Source organism: Ranitomeya variabilis, chromosome 2 (genome assembly GCF_051348905.1).
Source record: "Ranitomeya variabilis isolate aRanVar5 chromosome 2, aRanVar5.hap1, whole genome shotgun sequence".
NCBI classification, from domain to species: Eukaryota; Metazoa; Chordata; class Amphibia; order Anura; family Dendrobatidae; genus Ranitomeya; species Ranitomeya variabilis.
This window is the reverse complement of record NC_135233.1, coordinates 416,667,621-416,687,994: the sequence shown is the minus strand read 5'-3', so window position 1 is coordinate 416,687,994 and position 20,374 is coordinate 416,667,621. Positions and strand designations below refer to the sequence as shown.

General features: G+C 48.9%; 1 protein-coding gene across 8 annotated transcripts in view; it reads right to left on the bottom strand.

The window, feature by feature from the left end:
• PLEKHA7 (pleckstrin homology domain containing A7) overlaps positions 1-20,374 on the bottom strand; it is a 203,528-nt gene that overhangs the window by 20,061 nt on the left and 163,093 nt on the right. For 6 of the 8 annotated variants that reach the window (XM_077286560.1, XM_077286559.1, XM_077286563.1 and 3 more), the window contains 5 exons: positions 18,231-18,472; positions 17,937-18,143; positions 17,747-17,861; positions 14,281-14,378; positions 14,002-14,202 (listed from right to left, as the gene is read on the bottom strand). In XM_077286560.1, the coding sequence (XP_077142675.1) occupies positions 14,002-14,202; positions 14,281-14,378; positions 17,747-17,861; positions 17,937-18,143; positions 18,231-18,472 (863 nt within the window). Of the gene's footprint in view, positions 1-13,992; positions 14,203-14,280; positions 14,379-17,746; positions 17,862-17,936; positions 18,144-18,230; positions 18,473-20,374 lie in introns of those variants that run through there. The other 2 variants (XM_077286562.1, XM_077286567.1) reach the window with 2 other exon arrangements.

The window sequence follows — 20,374 nt, the reverse complement described above, 5'->3', positions numbered from 1 at the left end:
TAACAGTAGTTCCATAAGCCTTCCACTTCCGGATGATGCTCCCAACAGTGGAGACAGGTAGGCCCAACTCCTTGGAAAGGGTTTTGTACCCCTTGCCAGCCTTGTGACCCTCCACGATCTTGTCTCTGATGGCCTTGGAATGCTCCTTTGTCTTTCCCATGTTGACCATGTTTGAGTGCTGTTCACAAGTTTGGGGAGGGTCTTAAATAGTCAGAAAAGGCTGGAAAAAGAGATAATTAATCCGAACATGTGAAGCTCATTGTTCTTTGTGCCTGAACTACTTCTTAATACTTTAGGGGAACCAAACAGAATTCTGGTGGGTTGAGGGGTTGAATACTAAATGACCCTCTGAAAAGACTTTTCCCAATTTAAAAAAAAAATAAACAAAGAAATAACATTCTTTTTTGCTGCAGTGCATTTCACACTTCCAGGCTGATCTACAGTCCAAATGTCACAATGCCAAGTTAATTCCAAATGTGTAAACCTGCTAAATCTGCAGGGGGTTGAATACTACTTGTAGGCACTGTATATAATTGTCTAAGGGTTTTTCTGTCTGTCCTGGAAATCCCGCGTCTCTGGTCGTGGCCCCCTGGTTCTCGACCAATCAGCGACGGGCACAGCATGGCGACGATGATGTCATAAAGGTTGCCTCGACCAATCAGCGACGGGCACAGTCTGCCGCGAATTCGCCTCGACCAATCAGCGACAGGCACAGTATCGACGTAGATGTCATAATGGTTGCCTTGGCGACGATGATGTCATAAAGGTTGCCTCGACCAATCAGCGACGGGCACAGTCTGCCGCGAATTCTGGAATCATCATTGTCCATATACTACGGGGACATGCATATTCTAGAATACCCGATGCGTTAGAATCGGGCCACAATCTAGTGTGTGTGTGTGTGCATGTATATGTATATATATTATATATATATAATATATATATATATACACATACAAATGCTTCTCACTGAATTGGAATAACATCAAAAAGTTAATTTATTTCAGCTCTTCAATACAGAAAGTTACACTCATGTATTAGATAGATCACCCTGTGTATAATGACTCTATTTTACTTCTGTTAATGTGTTAATGTTGATGATTATGGCTTACAGCCAATGAAAACCCAAAAGTCATTATCTCAGTAAATTAGAATACTTTATAACACCAGCTTGAAAAATGATTGTAAAATCCGAAATGTTGGCCTACTGAAATGTATGATCAGTAAATGCACTCAATACTTGGTCGCGGCTCCTTTTGCATCAATTACTGCATCATTGCAGCGTGGCATGGAGGCGATCAGCCTGTGGCACTGCTGAGGGGTTATGGAAGCCCAGGTTGCTTTGGTAGCAGCCTTCAGCTCATCTGCATTGTTGGGTCTGGTGTCCTCTTTCTCTGGAAATACACATAGATTCTCTATAGGGTTAAGGTCAGGCGAGTTTGCTGCCAATCAAGCACAGTGATACTGTTGTTTGTATACCAGGTATTGGTACTTTTGGCAGTGTCATAACAGATCAGCACCAATATTACAGCAGATTTGTTGTATCTCAGACTCTTCGATAACAGATTAGTACTAGTGATGAGCGAGAATACTCTGTATTGCTCGATACTCGCCCGAGCATTGTTGTACTTGTGGCATTTCCGGGGTTGTTCGGTGGGAGTTTGGGTCACTGCCCTGCATGTTTGGTGCTCTTTAGAGCGCCAATCAACATGCAGTGATTGTCTGCCACACACTGTAATGCCGCAGCCATGTTGGTTGTAGCATTACAGTGACTGGCTGGCCACAGAGCGTCATCAGGTCAGACCTGGCGCCGCCATGCTCGGCACATTCTGCTCCGGAATCAGACTGTAGGGAGAGCTGATGCTGAGCAAGGGTCAGATTTGGGGGTTTCAAAGTGGGTGTGGGTATACCATATTGAAAACACAAATCCATCAAAACCAACAGTCCTTCTGAGGACTAATTACGTGGTATATAGAGATCAGTGCTAGTGAGGCAGGCACTGTGAGTATATAGTTATCACTGCTAGTGAGGCAGGCACTGTATGTGAGTATATAGTTGTCACTGCTAGTGAGGCAGGCACTGTATCAAGTATATAGTTGTCAATGCTAGTGAGGCAGGCACTGTATCAAGTATATAGTTATCACTGCTAATGAGGCAGGCACTGTATGTGAGTATATAGTTATCAGTGCTAGTGAGGCAGGCACTGTATGTGAGTATATAGTTATCAGTGCTAGTGAGGCAGGCATTATATGTGGCATACTTCATTGCATACAGCGGTCCATTCCATTACTGTCTGCTGCCGCCTATTACAGATATTTACCGTATATACACAGCCCCAGGTATCAGTGGCCAGGATTAATTTTTTTTGCATCTTAATCCTGATTATATTATTCCAAAGCAATCCAGATCACATGTTTATTTTCTCCATTTGGTTGTTGGGACTGCAGAATACAGCCAGATCCTTTTCATATTACAGCGTGAAAATCCAGCTATCTAAAACAGGTTTGCCCTTCCCAGCGATCACATGTGAGTGCGCAGAAAATTCTGCCATTTTTGTGGTACTGTAAAAAAAAATTTTGGAGTGTCTTATACAATTTCTTGACACCATTGCCAGAAAAATATTTAGCTACTGGGCAGATATTTTAACACGGGGGTTTGCCTGCCACACGGCTCGCATATCATTGCGATCAAAATTGTGCCATTTCAGGCCTCCATAGAATTGTTTTTGTTGTGTTTTAGCCTACTTATTGACACAATTTTACTGGTCAAAAAAAAAAAATACAGGCCAAATATTTGAAAGTGGGCTATCGCCGTCAGACGCCTCAACTCTGTGTGGGCTAGAAATTGTGCCATTTGAGGGCTCCATTGAATTTTGTTTGCCAAGTCCTGCTGGAGAATGACATTTCCATCTCCAAGAAGCTTGTCGGCAGAGGGAAGCATGAAGTGCTCTACAATGTCCTGGTAGACGGCTGCGCTGACTTTGGTCTTGATAAAACACAGTGGACCTACACCAGCAGATGATATGGCTCCCCAAACCACCACTGATTGTGGAGACTTCACACTAGACCTCAAACAGCTTGGATTGTGGCCTCTCCATTCTTCCTCCAGACTCTGGGACCTTGATTTCCAAATGAAATGCAGAATTTACTTTCATCTGAACACAACACCTTGGACCACTGACAACAGTCCAGATCTTCTTCTCCTTGGCCCAGGTAAGACGCTTCCGGCGTTGTCTATTGGTCATGAGTGGATTGACACAAGGAATGCGACACTTGTAGCCCATGTCCTGAAGACGTCTGTGTGTGGTGGCTCTTAAAGCATTGACTCCAGCAGCAGTCCGCTCCTTGTGAATCTCCCCCACATTATTGAATGACCTTTTCTTAACAATCCTTTCCAGGCTGCGGTTATCCCGGTTGCTTGTGCACCTTTTTCTACCACACTTTTTCCTTCCACTCCACTCTCCATTAATATGCTTGGATACAGCACTGTGTGAACAGCCGGCTTCTTTAGCAATGATCTTTTGTGGCTTCCCCTCCCTGTGGACTGTGTCAGTGACGCCTTCTGGACATCAGTCTATTTCAGTAGCTCCACAATCATGCGGAAGACTGCTGACCTGACTAAGGGACCTTTATAAAACTTAGGAGCCTTTACAGGTGTTTTTTGTTAATTATTCTAATTTACTGAGATAATGACTTTTGGGTTTTCATTGGCTGTAAGCCATAATCATCAACATTAACAGAAATAAACATGTGAAATAGATCACTCTGTGTGTAATGACTCTATAGAATAGATGAGTCACTTTTTGCATTGAAGTACTGAAATAAATTTACTTTTTGATGATATTCTGATTGTGTGAGAAGCACCTGTACATATCTATCTATATGTACACTACCATGTAAAAGTTTGGGGTCATTTAGAAATTTCCTTATTTTTGAAAGAAAGCACAGTTTTTTTCCATTGAAACTAACAATAAATGATTCAGAAATACACTCTGTACATTGATAATATGGTAAATGACTATTCTAGCTGCAAACGTCTGGTTTGTAATGCAATATCGTCATAGGTGTATAGAGGCCCATTCCCAACAACCATCACTCTAGTGCTCTTATGGTATTTTGTGTTTGCTAACTGTGTAAGAAGGCTAATGGATGGTTAGAATACCCTTGAAAACCCTTGTACAAGTATGTTAGCTCAGATGAAAACAGTTTGGCTGATTAGAGAATCTTTAAACCTGACCTTTTTTTGAGCTAGTTGAGAATCTGGTACATTACATTTGTTGGTTCCATTAAACTCTCAAAATGGCCAGAAAAAAAGAACTTTCATGTGAAACTAGACAGTCTATTCTTGTTCTTAGAAATGAAGGTTATGCCATGCGAGAAATTGCCAAGAAACTGAAGATTTCCTACAACGGTGTGTACTACTCCCTTCAGAGGAGAGCACAAACAAGCTCTAACCAGAGGAGAGCACAAACAAGCTCTAACCAGAGTAGACAGAGAAGTGGGAGGACCCGCTGCACAACTGAGCAACAAGACAAGTACATTAAAGTCTGTAGTTTGAGAAATCGACGCATCACAGGTCCTCAACTGGCAGCTTCATTAAATAGTACATGCAAAACGCCAGTGTCACGTCTATAGTGAAGAGGTGACTCCGGGACGCTGGCCTTCAGGGCAGAGCAGCAAAGAAAAAGCCATATCTGAGACTGGCTAATAAAAGGGAAAGATTAATATGGGCAAAAGAACACAGACATTGGGCAGAGGAAGATTGGAAAAAAGTGTTATGAACAGATGAATCCAAGTTTGAGGTGTTTGGATCACACAGAAGAACATTTGTGAGATGCAGAACAACTGAAAAGATGCTGGAAGAGTGCCTGACGCCATCTGTCAAGCATGGTGGAGGTAATGTGATGGTCTGGGGTTGCTTTGGTGCTGGTAAAGTGGGTGATTTGTACAAGGTAAAAGGGATATTGAATAAGGAAGGCTATCACTCCATTTTGCAACACCATGCCATACCCTGTGGACAGTGTTGATTGGAGCCAATTTCATCCTACAACAGGACAATGACCCAAAGCACACCTCCAAATTATGGAAGGACTATTTAGGGAAGAAGCCGGCAGCTGGTATTCTATCTGTAATGGAGTAGCCAGCGCAGTCACTGGATCTCAGCCCCATTGAGCTGTTGTGGGAGCAGTTTGACCGTATGGTGCAAAAAGTGCCCATCAAGCCAAACCAACTTGCGGGAGGGGCTTCTGGAAGCATGGGGGAAATTTCTCCAGATTACCTAAGCAAACTAACTGCTAGAATGCCAAACGTCTACAATGCTGGAATTGCTGCAAAGGAGCATTCTGTGACGAAAGCAAAGTTTGAAGAAAATTATTATTTCAAATAAAAATCTTTTTTTCGAACCTTGTCAATGTCTGGACTAGATTTTCAATTGATTTGGCAACTCATTTGATTAATAAAAGTATGAGTTTTCATGGAAAACACAAAATTGTCTGGGTGACCTGAAAATTTGGAACAGGAGTGTATGTCTGTGTGTTACGGTGTATAACATACAGCAGATGAAATAAGGATTGGACGCGTCAGCAATGTTCTCAGTAAATCTATAGTAAAGCTGCTATTGTCATAAAATTCTCCCCAGATGTCAGGAACGACCCGTCTAATCCACACAGGACAGAAATCACCATAATGTCCATAAATTATATGTAATAATAAGAGATGATGCAGGGTAAAGTGCTGAACACAAGAAGAAAGAGAGGAGCAAAAAACCCTAGAAACTCCTGACACCGGCCGAGATCTATCAGTAATTAGGAAGCAATCCTGCCCCTTAGTGACCAATAATATCAGGTAGGTCACCTGATGGCTATAAAAAGGGGTCTCATTACCAAAGGGCCACACAGGAAACCTCTCATGATGGGTAACAACAGTCAGCTGTCTGAAGACCTTCACAACCATATTGTTGCAAAACATCCTGATGGCATTGGTTACAGTAGAATTTCTAAACTACTGAAGGCTCCAATGATCACTCCTGGGGTAAAATCCAGAAATGGAAAGAAGATCATTTCACCATAAACTGGCGACGACCAGGTGCTCCCTCCAACATTTCACCATAAACCGGCTATGACAAGGTGCTCCCTGCAACATTTCACCATAAACCGGTTACAACTAGGTGCTCCCTGCAACATTTCACCATAAACTGGCCACGACCAGGTGATCCCCGCAACATTTCACCATAAACCGGCTGACCAGGTGCTCCCTGCAACATTTTACCATAAACTGGCTGCGACCAGGTGCTCTCCACAACAGTTCACCATAAACCAGCCACAACCAGGTGCCCCCGCTCCCTACAACATTTCATCATAAACCGGCTACAACCAGGTGCTCCCCGCAACATTTCACCATAAACCGGCCATGACCAGGAGCTTCCTGCAACATTTCATCATAAACCAGTTACGACCAGGTGCTCCCTGCAACATTTCATCATAATCCGGCTACGACCAGGTGCTCCCCGCAACATTTCACCATAAACCGGCCATGACCAGGTGCTCCCTGCAACATTTCACCATAAACTGGCCATGACCAGGTGCTCCCTGCAACATTTCACCATATACTGGCTGTGACCAGGTGCTCCCCACAACATTTCACCATAAACCAGCCGCAACCAGGTGCTCCCTGCAACAGTTCACCATAAACTCTCTTCTGATCGGTCTCCCTCTTACCAAACTTTCTCCTCTCCAATCCATCTTGAATGCGGTAGCCAGGGTCATATTTCTGTCCAACCGCTTCACCGATGCCTCCATCTTGTGCCAGTCATTACACTGGCTACCCATTCGCTACAGGGTCCAGTATAAACTCATCTCTCTCACCCGCAAAGCTCTCCACAGTTCTGCACCGCCTTATATCTCCCCTCTCATCTCTGTGTATCGCCCTTCACGTGCCCTCCGTTCTACAAACGACCTAAGGCTAACATCCCCCGTAATCCGAACCTCGCACCTCCGTCTACAAGACTTCTCTCGTGCTGCGCCAGCTCTCTGAAATGCACTTCCCCAGACGATCAGACTGATACCTAGCCCCGACCTATTCAATCGCGCTCTAAAAACCCATCTCTTCAAACAAGCCTACCACATCAACTACTCAGTAAACTAACTTTGCTCTGTTCCCTCCTTCCAAATATTACTCTGAATCTACACCCTACAATTCATCAGTCTCCACACCCTCCATGCACATGATAACTGCACTTGATACTTGACTATTGCACTTAAACACACAGGCTGATGACTGGATCATGCAGCTTTATATGAAAATCCCTATTTATTATAATTTCCAGACCAGAAATAACAAGCACTTTTCACCTATTGTGTCCCCCCATTTCCTTGTAGATTGTAAGCTTGCGAGCAGGGACCTCATTCCTAATGTCACTGTTTAAATTGTCTTAACTTGTATTGAATTTGTCTGTATATGTCCCCGCTTAATTTTAAAGTGCTGCGAAATATGTTGGCGCTATATAAATAAAAATTATTATTATTAAACTGGCTACGACCAGGTGCTCCCCACAACATTTCACCATAAACCGGCCATGACCAGGTGCTCCCTGCAACATTTCACCATAAACTGGCCACGACATTGTGCTCCCCGCAACATTTCACCATAAACCGGCTATGTCCAGGTGCTCCTTGCAAACTTTCATCATAAACCGGCTACGACCAGGTGCTCTCCACAACATTTCACCATAAACTGGTTACAGCCAGGTGCTCTTCACAACAGTTTGCCATAAACTGGCCATGACCAGGTGCTCCCCGCAACATTTCACCATAAATCGGCTATGACCAGGTGCTCCCTGCAACATTTCACCATAAATCGGCTATGACCAGGTGCTCCCTGCAACATTTCACCATAAACTGGCTGCAACCAGGTGCTCCGCGCAATATTTCACCATAAACCGGGTATGACCAGGGGCTCCATGCAACAATTCACCATAAACTGGCTACGACCAGGTGCTCCCCTCAAGATTTCACCATAAACTGGAGACAACCATGTCCTCCAAGTAAGATTTCACCATAAACCGGTTATGACCAGGTGCTCTCCACAACAGTTCACCATAAACCGTCCACGACCAGCTAGATTTCACCATAAACTGACGACGACCAGGTGCTCTCTGCAAGATTTCATAAGCTGGCTATGACCAGGTGCTCTCCACAACATTTCACCATAAACCGGTTACAACCAGGTGCTCTCCACGACAGTTCGCCATAAACTGGCCACGACCAGGTGCTCCCTGCAACATTTCATCATAAACAGGCTACGACCAGGTGCTCTCCACAACATGTCACCATAAACCGGTTCCGACCAGGTGCTCTCCACAACAGTTTGCCATAAACAGGCCACGACCAGGTGCTCCCTGCAACATTTCACCATAAACTGGCCACAACATTTCACCACAAACTGGCGTCGACCAGGTGCTCCAAGCAAGATTTCACCATAAACCGGTTACGATCAGGTGCTCCGCGCAAGGTTTCACCATAAACCTGCTATGACCAGGTGCCCCCTGCAACATTTCACCAGAAACCGATTACGACCAGGTGCTCCCCACAACATTTCACCATAAACCGGCCATGACCAGGTGATCACTGCAATATTTCACCATAAACCGGTTACGATCAGGTGCTCCCCACAACATTTCACCATAAACTGGCCATCACCAGGTGCTCCAAGCAACATTTCACCATAAACCGGCTATGACCAGGTGCTCCCTGCAACATTTCACCATAAACCGGCTATGACAAGGTGCTCCCTGCAACATTTCACCATAAACCGGCTACGACCAGGTGCTCCTCGCAACATTTCACCATAAATCAGCCACGACCAGGTGCTCCCCGCAACATTTCACCATAAATCAGCCACGACCAGGTGCTCCCTGCAACATTTCACCATAAACCAGCCACGACCAGGTGATCCCCACAACATTTCACCATAATCCGACCACGACCAGGTGCTCCCCACAACATTTCACCATAATCCGGCCACGACCACGTGCTCCCCACAACATTTCAGACAGATGAGTGAAATGAATTATCAGAGGCGTTGTCCAAGAGCCAAGGAGCACCTGTGGAGGGAAGGAAGGATCAATGGACAAATGTACGAGACATTGCTGATAAAAATCTGCTGCCATGTACCAGGATGATGAAAATGAAAAGCATGAGGACATTTTAGCAAGACAAGGATCTCAAACACAAAGCTGAGGAAACTCTCCACTGGGGTCAGAGACAGACAATAAAGCTGCTACAAAGGCCGAGCCGATCACCGGACTCGGGTCGAACAGAAAATGTATGGAAGGAACTAAAGCTCAGAGATCATAGAAGGAGCGATGGAAGCTTCAGAATATGATGAGTGTTTGGGTGGGAGAATGGTCCAAAATCCCAACTGAGCAATACCTGCGACTAGTTTCTCCATACAGGTGGCATTTGAAAGCTTCATCACCAACAAAGGCTTTAATTACATGTCAGTAAGCTTGATCCATACTTTACCCTGCGTCATCTCTCATTGTTACACATCATTTATGGACATTATAGTGATTCCTGTCCTGTGTGGATTGGACGGGTCGTTCCCGAAATCTGGGGAGAATTTCATGACAATAGCAGCTTTACCATAGATTTACTGAGAACATTGGTTCAATCCTTATTTCACACGCTGCATGTGCGTGTACAGTCTGCATATACACTTAATGTGTACACAGGGACCTGTCAATCAGCTATGCTGGGAGGAGGCGGCCGGGCTGCATCCGACAGTCTGGAGGGATGTCGTACATGGCTGCAGTCGTGCTCTCAGCCGCCCTGCATCTAATGGCAGGAGGTTCCCTCTAGACACAAATTGCTCCCTTCTAGATCCCATCATTCATCAGTTTGCACCTCCTAGCAGCGATCGCCACCTCCCGCCATACTCCTGGCACCAGGCTGCATTCTGAGCCAACAGAAAAGATTGTGAGAAGCTTCTGAGGTTTCCAGTTTATTGTGTTCTCATGTAGACATACAGTAAAAAGCACCAAGCTCATATTAACATCGTCTCCAAAAGGATCCGAGATAGTTAGACAAGTAGCAAAGATACAGAAGAATAAAAAAAGGTTACAGTATCCGGAAGTGCTGCCCACATCTTAGAACGGAGAATGGGAGTTATTGCTCTGAAGTGAGAGTGGAATGAAGAAGAATGAGACTGCATAGAGCGCTACAGCTGCTGACCGCACGCTTCTAACCAAGACTTTCTTACTATGTCTTATGAGACTTCACATCAATTACTGACCGCATTACAGGGAATCTGTCAGCAGGACTTTACTATTTAATCTGAAAGCAGCATGAGGGAACGACAGAGACCCTGATTCCAGCCATGTGTCACTTACTGGGCTGAGTGCAGCTATTTCAATAAAATCATTCTTTTATCAGCAGGAGATTATCACTACAGGACTAGGTGTCTGGTGCCTCCTGGTCCTCCTGTATAACCCCGCCCCCAGCACTGCACAGTGTACACAGAAAGCTACCAATCAGTGATGGGGGTGGGGTTATACACAGAAAGCTGCCAATCAGTGGTGTGGGAGGGATTCTGCACAGCTCAGAATTTAAGCACCGCTACATCTACAGCAGAGAAAGCGGTGAATGTGTCAAAATAACAGCAGGCAGCCCAGTCAGTGACAAATCACTGGAATCGGGGACTCTGCCCCTACAGTTATGCTGCTGTCACATTACTTAAAAAACTGCTGACATAGTTCCTTTTAATTAAAGGAGTTGGTGACATCACTGAGAATGCCGCCTATCCAATGCGAGAGATCAGAGGTGACATCACTGAGAATGCCTCCTATCCATCACCAGAGATCAGCGGTGACCTCACTGAGAATGCCTCTTATCCATCACCAGAGATCAGCGGTGACCTCACTGAGAATGCCTCCTATCTATCACCATAGATCAGCGGTGACCTCACTGACAATGCCTCCTATATATCACTAGAGATCAGCAGTGACATTACTGAGAATGCCTCCTATCCATCACCAGAGATCAGTGGTGACCTCACTGAGAATGCCTCCTATCTATCACCAGAGATCAGCGGTGACATCACTGAGAATATCTCCTATCCATCACTAGAGATCAGAGGTGACATCACTGAGAATGCCTCCTATCCATCACCAGAGATCAATGGTGACATCACTGAGAATGTCTCCTATCCATCACCAGATATCAGCGGTGACATCCCTGAGAATGCCTCCTATCCATCACCATAGAGCAGCGGTGACCTCACTGAGAATGCCCCCTATCCATCACTAGAGATCAGAGGTGACATTACTGAGAATGCCTCCTATCCATCGCCAGAGATCAGCGGTGACCTCACTGAGAATGCCTCCTATCCATCGCTAGAGATCAGAGGTGACATCACTGAGAATGCCTCCTATCCATCACCAGAGATCAGCAGTGACATGACTGAGAATGCCTCCTATCCATCACTAGAGATCAGAGGTGACATCACTGAGAATGCCTCCTATCCATCACCAGAGATCAGCGGTGACATCACTGAGAATGCCTCCTATCCATCACCAAAGATCAGCGGTGACCTCACTGAGAATGCCTCCTATCCATCACCAGAGATCAGCGGTGACCTCACTGAGAATGCCTCCTATCCATCACTAGAGATCAGAGGGGACATCACTGAGAATGCCTCCTATCCATCACTAGAGATCAAAGGTGACATCACTGAGAATGCCTCCTATCCATCACCAGAGATCAGCGGTGACCTCACTGAGAACGCCTCCTATCCATCACCAGAGATCAGCGGTGACCTCACTGAGAATGCCTCCTATCCATCACTAGAGATCAGAGGTGACATCACTGAGAATGCCTCCTATCCATCACCAGAGATCAGCGGTGACCTCACTGAGAATGCCTCCTATCCATCATCAGAGATCAGCGGTGACCTCACTGAGAATGCCTCCTATCCATCACTTAAAATCTGCGGTGATATCACTGAGAATGCCTCCTATTCATCACTAGAGATCAGAGGTGACATCACTGAGAATGCCTCCTATTCATCACTAGAGATCAGAGGTGACATCACTGAGAATGCCTCCTATTCATCACTAGAGATCAGAGGTGACATCACTGAGAATGCCTCCTATCCATCACTAGAGATCAGCGGTGGTATCACTGAGAATGCCTCCTACCCATCTCTAGAGATCAGAGGTGACATCACTGAGAATGCCTCCTATCCATCACCAGAGATCAGAAGTGACCTCACTGAGAATGCCTCCTATCCATCACTAGAGATCAGAGGTGACATCACTGAGAATGCCTCCTATCCATCACCAGAGATTAGCGGTGACATCACTGAGAATGTCTCCTATCCATCACTAGAGATCAGAGGTGACATCACTGAGAATGCCTCCTATCCATCACCAGAGATCAGCGGTGACCTCACTGAGAATGCCTCCTATCCATCATCAGAGATCAGCGGTGACCTCACTGAGAATGCCTCCTATTCATCACTAGAGATCAGAGGTGACATCACTGAGAATGCCTCCTATTCATCACTAGAGATCAGAGGTGACATCACTGAGAATGCCTCCTATTCATCACTAGAGATCAGAGGTGACATCACTGAGAATGCCTCCTATCCATCACTAGAGATCAGCGGTGGTATCACTGAGAATGCCTCCTATCCATCACCAGAGATCAGAAGTGACCTCACTGAGAATGCCTCCTATCCATCACTAGAGATCAGAGGTGACATCACTGAGAATGCCTCCTATCCATCACCAGAGATTAGCGGTGACATCACTGAGAATGTCTCCTATCCATCACCAGAGATCAGAGGTGACATCACTGAGAATGCCTCCTATCCATCACCAGAGATCAGAGGTGACATCACTGAGAATGCCTCCTATCCATCACTAGAGATCAGCGGTGATATCACTGAGAATGCCTCCTATTCATCACCAGAGATCAGAGGTGACATCACTGAGAATGCCTCCTATCCATCACTAGAGATCAGCGGTGATATCACTGAGAATGCCTCCAATCCATCACCAGAGATCAGAGGTGACCTCACTGAGAATGCCTCCTATCCATCACTAGAGATCAGAGGTGACATCACTGAGAATGTCTCCTATCCATCACCAGAGATCAGAGGTGACCTCACTGAGAATGTCTCCTATCCATCACCAGAGATCAGAGGTGACATCACTGAGAATGCCTCCTATCCATCTCCAGAGATCAGCGGTGACTTCACTGAGAATGTCTCCTACCCATCATCAGAGATCAGCGGTACTTGCACCTTTGGGGCCAATGTTTGGGAGCGGTCGGTGTTTCCCCCCGCCGGTGTTGCTGCAGGAGTGGGTGCCCATACTAGCGGACATTATTGATCCAGTTGCCCCGTGTCCTGGGGCCATAGCTGGATGGTAGATGGGACTTTCGACAAGACTAGCAGCTGATGAGGTTACTGTAACCAGGATGGAAGACGCTGTAGGCGCATGTGATTGGTGCGGAGCTGCAGCCTGGCGGAGATGAGTAAGGCGGTTAGTGGGGTCTGCAGACAGATTAATACGTTCAATTTAACAGAGGCAGCAAGATGATGAGTGGCGCTGGAGCAGCGTGTGATGGGTTAGAGCCAGCAATGACGGATCAGAGTTGGGGTCCTGCACAGCAGCCTGGGGATACGAGACCCCGATCGCCTGTGTCGTCCGGTTGTGCTGAAGCGAGAGGCGCTCTCCTATATAGTACGAGTCTCGGAGCGTGCAGAGGCCTCGGGGTCTTGTGCTTGTTATCTAGGAGCTGATGAGTGGAGACGCTTCTACCATGAGGCTCCGCAGACGTCGAGACTATGAGGCTTCACAGAGCTCGAAAGCGGCCGCCATTATTCCCTGCAGCTAAAGGAAGCAATGATTCTACCTGGAGAGGAGCCATAACCTGGTGTACCATGCACACAGCGCCGCGTAAAGACTACAAGTCACAGGATGCTCCTGCCGCTAACATACTGAGCTGAGGTCCGCAGACAGGGGCCGGGAGGGTGGTCTGCCCGTCACCGCTGGCTTCTCTCCTTGGCTGAGTGTTCTCTTGCGCTCGCGGACTAAGGCCTTTTGGTGCCGCTTCATGCGCTGCAGCTGCTCCTCGGCGCTCATTTTACCTCTTTGGTTGTCGCCGGAGTACAGACGCTCAAAGGCACTGCGTGGTCTTTCCTGTCATAGAAAAGAGGGTCACTGCATGATGAAAGACCCCGGGGCAGCGCCAGCACAGGCCATCTCTTCCCCAGGTACCTTAGGTCCTTCGGTGGTGGTGGACCCCCTCCTCAATGTGACGTATGATGCCACTGACGATGACGACTGAGCCAGCCTGGACGTGGACCCCGACAAACCTGAGGAAAACAGAATGCGACCCAGGGCTATAGAGACAGCTGATGAAAGAAGTAGGGGGCACAAGCTGAGACACGAGCGGACCACCCACCTCACATTGTGGGGCTATAGTCACAGACTCAGGAGGGACAGGGGGCACATGTGCAGCACTGCTGAGGGGCACAAGCTGAGACACTAGCGGACCACCCACCTCACATTGTGGGGTTATAGTCACAGACTCAGGAGGGACGGGGGCACATGTGCAACACTGCTGAGGAGCACAAGCTGAGACACGAGAGGACCACCCACCTCACATTGTGGGGTTATAGTCACAGACTCGGCAGGTATGGGGGCACATGTGTGGCACTGCTGAGGGGCACAAGCTGAGACACGAGAGGACCACCCACCTCACATTGTGGGGTTATAGTCACAGACTCGGCAGGTATGGGGGCACATGTGTGGCACTGCTGAGGGGCACAAGCTGAGACACGAGAGGACCACCCACCTCACATTGTGGGGTTATAGTCACAGACTCGGCAGGTATGGGGGCACATGTGCAGCACTGCTGAGGGGCACAAGCTGAGACACTAGCGGACCACCCACCTCACATTGTGGGGTTATAGTCACAGACTCGGCAGGTATGGGGGTACATGTGCGGCACAAGCTGAGACACGAGCGGACCACCCATGTCACATTGTGGGGTTATAGTCACAGACTCGGCAGGTATGGGGGCACATGTGCAGCACTGCTGAGGGGCACAAGCTGAGACACTAGCGGACCACCCACCTCACATTGTGAGGTTATAGTCACAGACTCGGCAGGTATGGGGGCACATGTGCGCCACTGCTGAGGGGCACAAGCTGAGACATGAGCGGACCACCCACCTCACATTGTGGGGTTATAGTCACAGACTCGGCAGGTATGGGGGCACATGTGCAGCACTGCTGAGGGGCACAAGCTGAGACACTAGCGGACCACCCACCTCACATTGTGGGGTTATAGTCACAGACTCGGCAGGTATGGGGGCACATGTGCAACACTGCTGAGGAGCACAAGCTGAGACACTAGCGGACCACCCACCTCACATTGTGAGGCTATAGTCACAGACTCGGCAGGTATGGGGGCACATGTGCAGCACTGCTGAGGGGCACAAGCTGAGACACTAGCGGACCACCCACCTCACATTGTGGGGTTATAGTCACAGACTCAGGAGGGACGGGGGCACATGTGCGGCACAAGCTGAGAGACTAGCAGACCACCCACCTCACATTGTGAGGTTATAGTCACAGACTCGGCAGGTATGGGGGCACATGTGTGGCACTGCTGAGGGGCACAAGCTGAGACACGAGAGGACCACCCACCTCACATTGTGGGGTTATAGTCACAGACTCGGCAGGTATGGGGGCACATGTGCAGCACTGCTGAGGGGCACAAGCTGAGACACTAGCGGACCACCCACCTCACATTGTGCGGTTATAGTCACAGACTCGGCAGGTATGGGGGTACATGTGCGGCACAAGCTGAGACACGAGCGGACCACCCATGTCACATTGTGGGGTTATAGTCACAGACTCGGCAGGTATGGGGGACTAGCGGACCACCCACCTCACATTGTGAGGTTATAGTCACAGACTCGGCAGGTATGGGGGCACATGTGTGGCACTGCTGAGGGGCACAAGCTGAGACACGAGAGGACCACCCACCTCACATTGTGGGGTTATAGTCACAGACTCGGCAGGTATGGGGGCACATGTGCAACACTGCTGAGGAGCACAAACTGAGACACTAGCGGACCACCCACCTCACATTGTGAGGCTATAGTCACAGACTCGGCAGGTATGGGGGCACATGTGCAGCACTGCTGAGGGGCACAAGCTGAGACACTAGCGGACCACCCACCTCACATTGTGGGGTTATAGTCACAGACTCGGGAGGGACGGGGGCACATGTGCGGCACAAGCTGAGAGACTAGCGGACCACCCACCTCACATTGTGAGGTTATAGTCACAGACTCGGCAGGTATGGGGGCACATGTATGGCACTGCTGAGGGGCACAAGCTGAGACACGAGAGGACCACCCACCTCACATTGTGGGGTTATAGTCACAGACTCGGCAGGTATGGGGGCACATGTGTGGCACTGCTGAGGGGCACAAGCTGAGACACGAGAGGACCACCCACCTCACATTGTGGGGTTATAGTCACAGACTCGGCAGGTATGGGGGCACATGTGCAGCACTGCTGAGGGGCACAAGCTGAGACACTAGCGGACCACCCACCTCACATTGTGGGGTTATAGTCACAGACTCGGCAGGTATGGGGGTACATGTGCGGCACAAGCTGAGACACGAGCGGACCACCCATGTCACATTGTGGGGTTATAGTCACAGACTCGGCAGGTATGGGGGCACATGTGCAGCACTGCTGAGGGGCACAAGCTGAGACACTAGTGGACCACCCACCTCACATTGTGAGGTTATAGTCACAGACTCGGCAGGTATGGGGGCACATGTGCGCCTCTGCTGAGGGGCACAAGCTGAGACATGAGCGGACCACCCACCTCACATTGTGGGGTTATAGTCACAGACTCGGCAGGTATGGGGGCACATGTGCAGCACTGCTGAGGGGCACAAGCTGAGACACTAGCGGACCACCCACTCACATTGTGGGGTTATAGTCACAGACTCGGCAGGTATGGGGGGGCACATGGGCAGCGCTGCTGAGGGGCACAAGCTGAGACACTAGCGGACCACCCACCTCACATTGTGGGGTTATAGTCACAGACTTGGCAGGTATGAGGGCACATGTGCAGCACTGCTGAGGGGGACAAGCTGAGACACTAGCGGACCACCCACCTCACATTGTGGGGTTATAGTCACAGACTCGGCAGGTATGGGGGCACATGTGCAGCACTTCTGAGGGGCACAAGCTGAGACACTAGCGGACCACCCACCTCACATTGTGGGGCTATAGTCACAGACTCGGCAGGTATGGGGGCACATGTGCGGCACAAGCTGAGACACGAGCGGACCACTCACCTCACATTGTGGGGTTATAGTCACAGACTCGGCAGGTATGGGGGCACATGTGCGGCACTGCTGAGGGGCACAAGCTGAGACACTAGCAGACCACCCACCTCACATTGTGGGGTTATGGTCACAGACTCGGCAGGTATGGGGGCACATGTGCGGCACTGCTGAGGGGCACAAGCTGAGACACTAGCAGACCACCCACCTCACATTGTGGGGCTATAGTCACAGACTCGGCAGGTATGGGGGGCACATGTGCGGCTCCTGCATTATATGGAACAGCTACTGAGGAGGATAGGGGAACAATTGTACAGGTGACGGTGGCCACACGACTGATGGTCTAATATTGCCTGAAGCACTTACCTCTGGTGGGCAATGTCTGGTAGCCGGGATCTGAGCCCAGGAAGGCAGAGGTTGAGGTGTTGGCATCGTTCAGATTAGCAAGTTCCGGATCGCTGACGTAGGATCGCAGCTCCACCTGTAACCAGAAGAGAGACATAATACAATGGTCGCCTATGTGTAAAGGCAGGTTACACAACAGCGGTGCCGTTACCCTGTAGTCTCCATTTCCGCCCAGTTCCCGGTCTCGCTTCCTCTCATCCGACTGCCTCTTTAAGCCACGTACGGACGTGTGCCTGATGACCGAGGATTCTCTCGGTGGCGGAGGCAGCGCAGGTGGATGTGGAAGATTCAGGGACAGGTCTGCATCTTCAGGACTGTACATGTCGGGCAGCGGTGGGCGTGGAGGGGCATCCTCCTCCTAATGACGGAGAGGAGGGTGAAATGTGAATGGCGCTCCTGTTGGTGTCCTCCCCCTCACAAACATTTGCTTTTTGGCACTACTCACAAGCTTTGGTGGTGACGGTGCCCTGCTCGGTGACGACAGACGTGGCTCTGGTTTCTGCAGCAGCTGTGGCTGTGAGATGGATCTTCCCTGGAAGTATGGTTGCGGATACAAGCCCACCTCTAGTGTCGGCTTCACAAGGCTCGGCGGGTTATGAGGCGATGCAGATTTACTGCGAATGGATGTAAATGCCGTCGTTCCAGAAGGCACAAATGTAGAAGGGACCAAAGGCACAGTTTTCCTTTCTAGAAGAAATAAGTTTTGTATAGAAAATGGAGATGTCAGGTGCGGACCACGGTGCCCGATTGCCCGGATGGGACCGCCGTGCTCTGTCACGATAATGTAAACAATGCCATATTCCCATGGGTCCAGACACACGCTGCAGATTCGACCGCCCTTCTTTTCTCCCCCACTGCATTCGCTGACACAAAACACAAAGCCCTATGGCAGACACAGGCTGTGGGCTTTCTGATCGCCCTTCAGCTGCATAGGAAACTGTCTTCTCACTACACACTCTGTACCAATGTGCAGCAGCCCCCACTGAGCAGTTTATGGCTTTAAGCTGGGAAAGGCAGCCATAGTACCATGTGCTCTTTAGTTCATGTAGAAACTTAATAGTAAGGCATAACTCGACCCCAATTAGTAACAGAGATATGAAAGTTATATATTTGGTATGTGCGACAATAGCGCTCCTAACTGGTGGGTTTTGGGAGCTCATCGCTTTGTAGAAAGTGAGAAACGCATTACTGCTTAACTGGGGCTCATAGCAAAGATGTGTTTACACTTAAATTAACCTTCAGGTCTTGCTGAGCATAGTGATAACTTTGTTTTTCTGCTACGAGGTTCATACGCTAAGATGTGTAAAAATGGCTTTTCATAATTTTAAGAAAGGGGAGTATTCAGCCTCTGAGTGAGGTCACCACAGAGGGAGTGTCTTGGTTTTGGGCACAGGGATAAGTGAGTGAGACGTCAGTCTTCTTGAGTCTTCTGTCCCAGGTCTAGCTGAGAGTCACATCTGTCATGCATTGGGATATATGGCCTTCCCTTGAGCCAATGGTCAGCCATATGAAAGAACCATAAGTCAATTTTCTTCTGTTAATCCCTTTTTATTTGTAATTGTTTGTACATACTATACTTGTCTTCTTTTATAATATCTTGTTACCCTTTTGTAAACACTGACTACCTTTTTGAAGTAAAATATATAAAATTACTAGCTTCGTTTCTCCTTGCTCTATAACGTACTGTCACGTCCTCTGAAGTGAATTACGCCACTAATTTGGGTTGGCACCAGACCCGTTATTTATTAAGAAATTGGAGCTGGTGGCAGTGGATTTGTCCTGCGCATTTGGGAAACCTGGCAGCGACGGACGGCGTTGATAATTATTGTTCCCGCCTGAGTGGGAGTAGTTATATCACCTTCGCTGCAGTGTGCCCATTAGCCAGTACAAAGTAAGACAGCTTTTCTGGCGACTAATTATCCTAGGTGCAGTACCCTGACTGACCTGAGGGTAAGGGGGGCGCCAGAGAGCTGCAAGTTCCAAACCGGAACTGGGAAGTGGGATATAGATAAATCCCCTTCAGAAAAGAATCGGGGCAACCAAACAACCCCGGTTCAGGACATATTGGTGTGAGTGGCGGGGATGATAAAGTTATCCTCCCTGTGATTCGTGACACAGTTTTCCTTTCTAGAAGAAATAAGTTTTGTATAGAAAATGGAGATGTCAGGTGCGGTCACCATGCCCGACTGCCCAGAGGGGACCACCGCGCCCGACTGCCCAGAGGGGACCCCCGTGCCCGACTGCCCGGAGCTGACCTTCATGCCCACTGCCCGGTGCGGATCGCCGTGCCCGACTGCTCGGAGCTGACCTTCGTGCCCCACTGCCCGATGCGGATCGCCGTGCCCGACTGCCCGGAGCTGATCTTCGTGCCCCACTGCCCGATGCGGATCGCCATGCCCGACTGCCCGGAGCTGACCTTCGTGCCTCACTGCCCGATGCGGATCGCCGTGCCCGTCTGCCCGGAGCTGACCTTCGTGCCCCGCTGCGGATCGCTGTGCCCGACTGCCCGGAGCTGAGCTTTGTGCCCCACTGCCAGATGCGGATCGCCGTGCCCGACTGCCCGAAGCTGACCTTCATGCCTCGCTGCCC